Source organism: Leucopleurus acutus, assembly GCF_964270905.1.
Source record: "Leucopleurus acutus genome assembly, chromosome: 11".
Taxonomy (NCBI): domain Eukaryota; kingdom Metazoa; phylum Chordata; class Mammalia; order Artiodactyla; family Delphinidae; genus Leucopleurus; species Leucopleurus acutus.
Window position 1 is genome coordinate 40,749,594 of NC_139152.1, and position 9,956 is coordinate 40,759,549.

At 55.9% G+C, this 9,956-nt stretch overlaps 1 protein-coding gene across 1 annotated transcript; it reads right to left on the reverse strand.

The window, feature by feature from the left end:
- Positions 1–16: 16 nt before the first annotated feature.
- On the reverse strand, positions 17–8,732 carry MCRS1 (microspherule protein 1). The gene is made up of 14 exons (XM_082849723.1): positions 8,618–8,732; positions 7,971–8,109; positions 7,469–7,607; positions 6,699–6,857; positions 6,439–6,548; positions 5,400–5,508; positions 4,987–5,125; positions 2,051–2,126; positions 1,667–1,695; positions 1,456–1,548; positions 1,171–1,253; positions 888–975; positions 513–640; positions 17–392 (listed from the first exon to the last, which is right to left on the reverse strand). Exons 1-14 carry the CDS (start codon positions 8,625–8,627, stop codon positions 306–308), a joined length of 1,389 nt encoding a protein of 462 aa, XP_082705849.1. The 5' UTR covers positions 8,628–8,732; the 3' UTR covers positions 17–305.
- Between the last annotated feature and the right edge of the window lie 1,224 nt (positions 8,733–9,956).

A 9,956-nucleotide genomic window follows, 5' to 3' on the forward strand; every position in this document is an offset into this window, starting at 1 on the left:
GGGAAAGTCTGAAGCTAACCAGCTGGAGCCACGGAGCCAACGTGGGCGTCTGGGGGAGAGGGCAGGGGCCTCTGCAGAGAGAAGGCGAGGGGCTCTGGCACTAAGGCAGCCTGAGGGGCCCAGCCTCTAGGGGCTTCCCCAGGGCCAGCCCCGCCCTCCCGCAGAGGCTCAGAGCAAGGGGCCGGGAGCTGAGTCTCCCGCAGCCCCCTCTGGTTTTACCAGGAGCCTGAGTTGCAAGCTCCAGGGGTCTGGGAGGGCAGGGGAAACTGAGGCCAGAGAGAGCCCATGGGTCCTGCCAACACTTCTCACTGTGGTGTGATCTTGGCAGCCTCGGCCCGAATAAGGGCAATGAGGTCCTGGTTGATGAGGAAGACGAATCGCAGGCTGGCGATCTGCGGGCGGGAGAGAAGGTGGCTAAGGACGGAGGTGAGACTGGGGGCCGGGGCAGGCCCACACGCTGCCTCACCACACCATGGGGCTCATCCCGGCCTTTCCACCTCCCCCCAGCTCACCTCCACCACGGAGTTGTTGCTAAGGCGCCATTTGGAGCCACACAGCACAGGTCGTCCATCGATGTAGATGGGCCGCCGGCCCTCGTTGGCAATGAAGAAATCACCGTTGTTCTTCAGCTTGATGACACCTATGGGAATAGAGAGGAACGGGGGTATGATGGGATGGGGGGAAGGCCCGAAGAGGGCCTGAAACCCCCATGTTCCCTCTGTTTCCTGGGGCCGCTAGAAGGCACCCAGGTCTCCCAAGTTAGAGATCTTAAAATGCCAGCTCCTCAGCCCCACCCAGTCCCTGAGGTTCCCACGGAGACCAAGCCCCAGGGCTGGAGGGCAGCGAGAGGCTGGGAGCAACATCCTCACGCTGCTTCCCGCTGGTACCTTGCTTCCGGGAGATCTTCCAGGCCGGACCCTCCAGAGACAGGTCCACATCAATCTGGTTATCCTTGGTTGCTCTGCCTAGGGTGATCTGGAGAAATGGGGCAGGTGAGGGCTGGAACCTGAGGAATGGGGAGGAGTCCACACAGGCCCAGGAAAGATGAGAAATCAGGGACCAGACACAGAAAGGGCAGTGAGGGGAAGATCGACGGAGGAGGGGAACCTAGGAAGGGGGAGGTAGGGGTGGGGATGGGGATGAGGACAGCGAGGGCTGGGCTGGCCTCACCTCTCTCGAGCGCATCAGGTACCGCACCATGCGGCCCCGCAGCACTGCCAGGGTCTGGTTGTCAAAGTCCGGAGAGCTCATGCCTGGGGGAGAGCAGCTCACGTCAGAGAGGAGCCCGCTCTTAAGAGCCACAGCATGGAAGGCAGGGAGCCAGGGCAAGATCCACTAAGGGAAAGGAGCCAGAGGTCTGGGAAACGAGGGTGAACCCAGCTAAGCAGCCAAGGGGGCGCAGGGAGGGACGAAGGGATTTGGAGCACGACCCTGCTGGTCCCCCGGCCTCCTCACCTGTGATGCTATCTACTAGCACCTGCCACTTATGCAGTTCCTGTTCCAGCTGCCGAATCTCTCGTTTCTGACGCCGGTCAGCCACTGTCAGCTCTGGGGTGAGGTGGGGTGGTAATGAAGGACACTCTGAGGTAACCAGCACCTTGTACTGTTTCTCTCTGTTCCCGCAGGAGCTCCCACCCCCTCACTGTCCCCACCAGGGCACACTCACCATGTTCTAGGACTTCATCTCGCATTTCCCTGGGGGGCGAGAAGGGAAGGATGAATCAGGCTCCAATTTGAGCTCACCTGCCATCACCATTAGGTGCTACTGGGCTCAGTAGGATCCCTCAGTCCCTCAGCCCAGTGGTCCCGTGGGCTGCTCCTCTGGCCTTAGCCTAGCTTCCCTCCCTGGGGTGGGGGTAAGATACATGGGGGTGGGGGGCTTGGGAGGGCGCTTAGCAGGGAGACTAACAGCTACAACTGGAGCTCCAGGCCGAGTCTGGGCTGGGCTCCGTTCCCTGCAGCAGGAGAGGCAGGGCCAGGCAGCACAGGGAGCTCTGTCCTGGGGAGACACTCGGCTCTCTGTGCCCTGCCTGTGGCCCCAGCCACTCACTTGAGCTTACTGTCATCAATCAAGTCCTCTGCGTCGGAGAAATTCAGCACTTGGTCCCCCTTGGGCAGCGGCTGCACTGAACGAAGGACAGAGGGAGGGTCAGCGCCAATGCTCCTACTCAACCACAAGCTGCTGAGCAAATGAACTAAGAGGACAAACTGTAAAGACAGCCCATGGGGACGGTCTCGTGCTGAAATCAACAAAAGTTAACCTGATACAGGTAACAGCATGCATGCAGATCAGACTGCACGCTACTTTGGCACAAAGCATTCCTGGGGTTTGCTGGGGGACAGAGGTGGTTCTAGAAAGGGAAGGGAATTAAAATTGACCTTTGGGGCTTCCCTGGTGGCGCAGTAGTTAAGAATCCGCCGGCCGACGCGGGGACATGGGTTCGAATCCTGGTCCGGGAAGATCCCACATGCCGCGGAGCAACTAAGCCCGTGTGCCACAACTACCGAGCCTGTGCTCTACAGCCTGAGCTCCACAACTACTGAAGCCCGCACGCCTAGAGCCCATGCTCTGCAACAAGAGAAGCCACTGCAATGAGAAGCCCGTGCACTGCAATGAAGAGTGGCCCCCGCTTGCCGCAACTAGAGAAAGCCCGTGTGCAGCAACAAAAACCCAACGCAGCCAAAAATAAATAAAAATAAAATAATTAAAAAAAAAAGTTGACCTTTGCGCGCTCTTTTCAGTGTGCGAAGAGTTCTCACTTACAAAGCCTTGAACTACATAGGGAAGGCATTACTATTAGCTGCACGTTACAGATGAGAAAACAGATACAGAAGGAAGGGTTAAGCTATGAGACTAGTTCAGGACACAGCCAGGAATCAAGGCCTGCTTTCCTGATTCCAAATCCAAACTGCCTCTTCTACCACATCACATGCTCCCAAACATTTTCTGCCACATTCGGCAAAGGGCTAAGAGGCACATGCCTGTCAAGTCTCACTCAGGATGTGTCAGAAGGGAGCCTTAAGCCAGTGTTTTCAAATTGTGGGTCATGACACGTTAACAGGTCATGAAATTCACTTTTTTCCAAAAAAAAAAGAAAGAAATGGAATGCAATAATATCAGAATCCATCAGATGTATTCAGGATAAATATTGTTTTATGAAAGTTTTTCAGTTCTTTTCTGGTCAAAATGTAAAAGCGATTGGGGTCCCCAAATCTGAGAACTCCTGCCTTAGTGTCAGTTGTTCCCAGGGCTGCAGCGTCTGCTCAGCAGCAGCTCCGACTAGCTAGTGAGACTGCTGGTTGAGGAGTTTGACAACCCCTGAGGTATCATCACTGCCAGGGAAGTGAGGGGGGCTGCATAGGAGCCACAAATGCTCCACCACCACCGCCCTCCACCTTAGTTCAGACTGTGGGGAGATGGGGTTGGGGCAGTCACCCTGCCAGAACTGCCTGAATCCTACCAACCTAATATTCAGCTGACTTGATAGGTAAGCAGTGTATACTCCCTGTTCCTAGGGACTCCAAGCATGAAATAGCAAAGGAGAAATCAAATATCCACATAAGACGACCCTTGAAGAGAAAAATTATACCTTTACGTTAACAAATATACACAATAGGGGTTTCCCTGTTGGCGCAGTGGTTAAGAACCCGCCTGCCAATGCAGGGGACATGGGTTCGAGCCCTGGTCCAGGAAGATACCACATGCTGCGGAGCAATTAAGCCCGGCGCCACAACTACTGAGCCTGCGTGCCACAACTACTGAAGCCTGCGTGCCTACAGCCCGTGCTCCGCAACAAGAGAAACCACCGCAACAAGAAGCCCACGCACTGCAATGGAGAGTAGCCCCCGCTCGCCACAACTAGAGAAAGCCCGCGCGCAGCAATGAAGACCCAATGCAGCCAAAAATAAAATAAACTTGTTAAAAACAAACAAACAAAAAAACAAATATACACAAGGTAACTTTTAAAATAGTGACAAAGGAGCTAGCAACAGCAGCAAAAATAAACTTTATCCAGTGTCTGTTCTCTCTGCAGGAGGTCAGTGATAGCTGAGCCTGAGGAAGCAGCAGATATCTGGAATAAAGACGGCTGCCCACTGGGCACTAAATTCAGAGATCCTCAGGAAGGAAAGATGGGGCCTCCCCCGACAAGATTTCCTAAAATCCTCTGGTAGGAATCTTTTATTATCCAGAAGCTGCAGGGCCTAGCGAGTAAGGTGACAGGCAGAACTGAAGCTTCATTTTCAGAACAGTACAAACAACTACATAGTAGCCAACGTGCAATAATCTTTAGGAAGTAAAGTGTGCTTGGACTGTGAAAGTCTGACCCTGAAACCCAAAACTAACTGAAGAGCTTCCTGCAGGTTAATCAGACTGCTTTCCTAGTATCTGTTATTAGGAGAGTGAGAGTTTTGCTGGTGAGGGAAGAGAGGAAGCTTTCTGGCCCTTGGGAAAGGAGAAAGACAGGCGGCCTGGGTTAAAGTCCCTGCAGGGATTTGGGAATGGCCTGAAGACAGCCCCACAGCACAAATGCTTGGTGGAAGGAGAGGCAGTGAGAAGGAGTGTGGAGAGAGGGAAGGGGCAGAAAGCCTTAGAAAAAGTGGGTGGGAAAGGGGGACAGGTGAGCGGTGAAGGGACTTTCACATTTTACTCATGTTTGAATGTTACTTGTGAAGAATATACTATTATTTATGTAATGGTAAAACATGTCAAAAAACCCAAAAAAGTCAAGAAGTGGGAGACAACTCTGCCATTTAGTCTTTCTGTTCAGGATTCTAGGCAATTTTGGCTACCCTCACCATGATCCTAAGACCATTCCAGCCACTCTCCCTCCCTCTGGAAGGAAGTGGTTTTTGCTGCAAAGAGACGAACAAGACACTGGGGGCCACGGAGGGATTTGTTACAGGACACCTGAGGTCAGCTGTGTCCAGCCCGCTTCACACTCACATACACGCACCCTCACTCTGCCAGCTCCTGGGCCCAGTTACCTGTCTGGTCCTCCAACAGGTAATACTGCTTCATGAGCTGCCAATGGGCCTGCAGAGCCTTGGCAGTACGGGCCAGGTAGAAGGCATCAGGGTGTCTGTGCAGCAGGTCCTGGAAGGTTTCCAAGGTGGGCTGGCTGGTCTGGAGGGCAAGAAGCACACTCTGGGCATCTGGGTTTCCTTGCTCCTGTCTCTGCTGTACCATCCGTGCCCCCTGCCCCAGTCCCCAGAAGGAGGTGGAAAAAGTGATAGCTACTGCCGCCCAGGAAGCCAGGCTTGGCTCTCCCTGAGGACCCGGTCCACAAAGGCCCTGCAGGTGTACATGCGTCTCCAAGCAGTGGAGCCTCCCCGCAGTCAGTTTTCCAGGTTAGCCGGCTCCTGCCCTGCCCCTCGGCATTACCAGCCCTCAGCCTTACCGATCCCACTTTGCTCAGCAGCTGCTCTTCAGCCTTGCTAAACAGGGCCTTGCTCTGGATGGCGGCAATGGCCTCTGGGTGCAGCTGTCTCATGGCCTGGCAAGCCAGCCTGGGCAGGAGGGAGATAGAGGGCAGGGCAGGGTTGAAGGAAGGGTGTCAAGCAATCTGGGGTTCCTACTTCTCCAAAGCCTGCAGGCCTCTGAGATCCAGAACTCAAAGATCCAGGCCCTCTACAGGAAGAGCCCAAGGCTTTAGCACAGGACCTGTGACCTCGTGCGTCTGCCGAAAACATCAACAGGCAACTCAGAAAACTCAGCTTCCTGTGTTCAACCCCGTGAAGAGGCTCAAGGGCACAGCTGCCTACAGGCCAGTCCGGAGGGAGATCCTGAGACCAGCTGCTGCTCCTGCCCCAAGAACTTTCTCCTTACTTGGCCAAAGCTGCCACCCACTAGCCACCTCCTCTTTCCCAAGCTGTGCCCTGCCCATTTCCTGGTATATCAGGGCTGTGGCTATAGCTTAAGTGGTGACAGGGGCTGTGGAGTAGAAGATGGGTGTTAAGCATTCGACCAAATTCTGATGATGTCAAATGAAGTGACTGAGAAGGAAGAGTGTGTGTTGTGTGTGTGCATAGATGTATTTGGACTGTTGGAGCTGGAAGAGGCCCTGGTGCTCTTCTGTTCCAACTCCTTCTGGAGGAAGAAACTGTGGGAGGTCAGTGTGGGAAGGCTAGGAGGTGACCGCCCCAAACCACAATGCACACGGTGGTAGAACAGGGCTCCTGGCACTCATGTGGTGTTTTCTCTCATGCTACTTCCTTGGCTTCCAGGTCCTTGCTCCTGACATCCAGCCTGGATTAGCAGGGTTGGTATCAGGAAGCAGCTTCCCCCTGAAGCCTGGCAGGTCTCCAGTATCATCTCAGAAGATACAAGACCCCAAGGAGCCCTGCCTCTCAGGCCCCTCCCCTGTACAATTCTTTCTGTTCAGGAGCCAAATTCTGGTGTCCCCAGCACCGCGCCGCTGCTGGGGCCAGCCCACTCACTTGGAGATGACAGGATCGTAGAGCAGGGCGTACCAGCGCTCCTGGACTTCCCGCAGGGTGAAGCGGCAGCTGAACTTCACGCCCAGGTGGACAGATGTCAGGTCATTGGTCTGCAAGGCCCCAGAGTGGTTTGCTCCAGCCTCAGAGCTGGGAAGAACCCTCCCGGGCCACCTACAGGACACTGCCGGGCTAGATGGGGGGCTGGGAACTGGAGGCTGCGGGGAGAAGGCGAACACAACCCCTGTGGTGGGAAGCACTACCTGCAACACGGCATTGATGAGCAGGAGGTCGTCCGCAGGCTTCCAGCGGCCCAGATCCTTGGTCACCTGGAGTGGCTGTTTGCTCTTCTTCACACGTTTGGTGAGTCCAGGGGCTGGGGCTGGGCTGGGCGGCACAGGGGTGCTGGGGGCCTTGGACACCTGGGCAGAGGGCAGGAGCAGAGTGAGCTCATCAGGGCAGCTAGGGCTTCAGGCCTAGAGCTTCGCACACTGTGTGGCAGCTCCAGCCCCACCCAACAACAAGCCACAGGCAGGGGGCCTAGCTTTCCAGTGCCCATCCCTCCCCCTTCCCGCCCCCATCAAAGTACTTCTACAGAGTCCTTGACCATATGGGGTCTTCTTTTTGCTGGTGGCGCCCCCCAACCCCAGCATGGAGGGTGGGTGGGGAGGATACCAGGAAAACACTCTTGCTGGTACAGTGTCTGGGGCCAGAGCAATGCCACCTGGGGGTTATTTTTACAGCCAGCAATGCTCGGAACAGGCTGTCTGCTCCCAGAATAGATGCATGCTCTATGCCTCCCACACAGAATGTGACACAGGATGCACTGACAGGGTGGTGATGGGCGCAGCAAGAAGCGGAATAGCGAGAGATGGGCTCCCAGGAGGGAGGCATCTGAGGTGGGCCGGGGCAGCTTGATCCTCTCACAAGCCTCCTCTGCAGGGCTCTTGCCAGCTGGCAAAGGTTGTGGGGAAACACAAAATCTGGCACTGGCCCCCACCCCTCTCCATTCCCCACGTCTCCCAATCCTTACCTTCTTCTTCTCACTGGAGGAGGGTTCACTCCCCGAACAGCGCCCTGGTTCCACCCCACTGGCCCCCTTTGCCCGGGTAGAGGACTTAGCCAGGCTGCTCTCCACCAGCTCATCGTCAAACTTCTTTCTCTTGATGAACCTGAGAAGAGTCCTACCCAGTGAACGCTCTGTGCCCCATCCCCAGTACCCACTCACACACACCCAGCCCCCAAAGTAGAGCAGGTTCCCAGCAGGTAGGATGCTAACTGCTCTGGCTCAGTGGATGGGGCATGGAACTGCTATGCTCCACCCGAGATGACAGTGTACTGTACCACAAAGATTTCCTGTCCAAAACCTAAGATCTCCCTCCCTTGCTCTCAGTCTCATTGGGAGGGACTTAGTAGGGACAAGAAAAGCACAAGAGTCTGCCAACAGTTGGGCTCCAGAGGGGCTCAGGGAGCCATTCCCAACAGGGGTGAAGGCATGCAGCAGTCTCAGTCTCTGGCCCTTCAAACCCTAGTACCTGGAGGAGCTTCTCCGTTTAGGGATGGTGCCCAAAGCCTGTGAGGAGGTCCGCTTCTGCCCTGCCAGTGACTCCTCATCCTCTGAGCGGCTGGCAGTGCCTGATGCCATCAGGGATGAATCTAGCAGCCCCTGAGAATCTAGAAGAAGAGAAGTGGTGAACCCAGGCCTCCTAAATGCCTAGCAGAGCCCTGAGCCTCTGCACATGGGAACCCTCCTCAGCCCCCCTTCCCCTACCAGCCCTCTTGGTCCCTCCCCTGCTTCCTTGACACTTGAAGTTTTAAGGTGGGAGTTCCTTGGCCATCCAGATCCCATCTGGGCCCAGACCTTCCACGCTGGGCAGTTCTCCCGGTGCCACGTGTCATGTCGTGCAGCACATGGTGCTCAGGTCAGACTGGTGATGCCGACACACCGGGCTCTGGGCATAACTGCTCCCTCTGCCATCAAAATGCAGCCATGCCAAAGAGCGTCAGCTCAACAGCAAGTCAGTCAACTGTGGCCTCTGCTGAGAGGTACGTGGGTGGTGCTGGCCCAGGGGGAGGTGGCAATGCCCAGCCAGGACCGAAAGACACACGTGCCAGGCACGGGGTGGAATCAGCAGATGCTTGGCGCCTGAGCGTTTGGGGAGCTGGCCCGGCCTCATACTACCTTTGTCCATCCTCTCACAGTCCCAAAGCCACTGGTTCCAAACCACAGGGCTAGAAGGAAGGGTCCCACAGGTTCATCCAAGGATTCTGACCAGGTGAGCTTAGAGGCTGAGAAGAGATTCTGCAAAGGAGAAATGAGGCTCCCTGAGGCTCAGGTTTCGAACTGGCCAGCTTCACCTCCTTATACTGGAACAGGTCCCCAGGATCCCATAAGCTAGGGAAAACACCAGGAGAAGAGACACAATATATTCTGCCAATATGACCCTGATAAACCAGTAGCCTTTCGAAGGTCACCGACATCTCTGAGACAGTGATAAAAGCTATGGACCCTAGAAAAATGTACACATTAGAGTGGTTCACAAACCACTCTAATTCTACTCATAGCCCCTAGGTTAAGGGCCTTGACAATAAACTAGCAAGAAACAAGGGATTCTTGGCTCACTTTTTGTCAGCTGCCCATTCAGCTCCCCTCCCAGCCCAGAGCAGGGAAAAGGAAACGGAGATTGAACTCCCACCAGTCCATCTCACTTTTTTTCATCTGAAGCTCTGGCTGAAGATTTAGTGGGTGGTACCTCGTGGAAGCTAAAAAACGCGGCTTGGGAACTGAGCAAATATCAACCACCCTGGGGGGGGCCCTCGCCTAAGCCCGGAGAACTCAGGTAGTAGGGACTCTGCGGAGCGCGCCGCTTCGGAGAGTCCCGCCCCTTCTGACCAGGGCGTCTCTCCGCGCAGCGTTCTAGCCCTGCCCCCAGGTGCGCTCCTCGCGCCGTACCATTTGATACGGCTGGGAATCTTGCCACCTGGGGAGAGGGTGAAGGGCCCGATTCCGCGGGTAGACTGGGGCAGGGTCAGCGCCGCCTGCCTTCTCCGGCCCTCCACCCCTCGTTCTCCCCCCAAGGGCACACCCACAGTAGGGGATTAGTCCACGTCTGTTTCACGGGCTCGGGATAGGAGTGGTGACGAAGTCAGCCCTGCAACGCAAAAGCAAAGCACCGAGTGAACCCCGATGCCCTCGCAGCCTTGGTTTAAGCCCCACGGGCCGGTGGCGGGGAAAGGGTGACTCCCAGACCAATTCTCACCCCACCTTCGGCATGCCACCTTTGCGCATGCGTAACTTCTAGGACCAGCTTCTGGCCCGGTCCGGCCCACGCATGCGCAGATTATCGGGGCGCTCCCGGGGCGGGGCCCCAAACCTGGCGGGGTGTCGTCCCCAGCGGCACTCTGGAGAACTCCATTTCATCCCCAACTCTGCTCAGAACACTCAGAGGCGAACCGCGAGGTCTCACCATTCCTAGGCTGCCAGCTCCAACAATTTCTCCGCGGCGACGGCAGCAGCCGCA

Excerpts from the sequence above, each read along its gene's own strand:
- MCRS1 (XM_082849723.1), bottom strand. Across the intron at positions 5,509-6,438 it reads TACGATCCTGTCATCTCCAA|GCTGGCTTGCCAGGCCATGA; the intron begins GTGAGTGGGCTG and ends CCTCCTGCCCAG. Across the intron at positions 1,254-1,455 it reads GCTAGTAGATAGCATCACAG|GCATGAGCTCTCCGGACTTT; the intron begins GTGAGGAGGCCG and ends GCTCTCCCCCAG.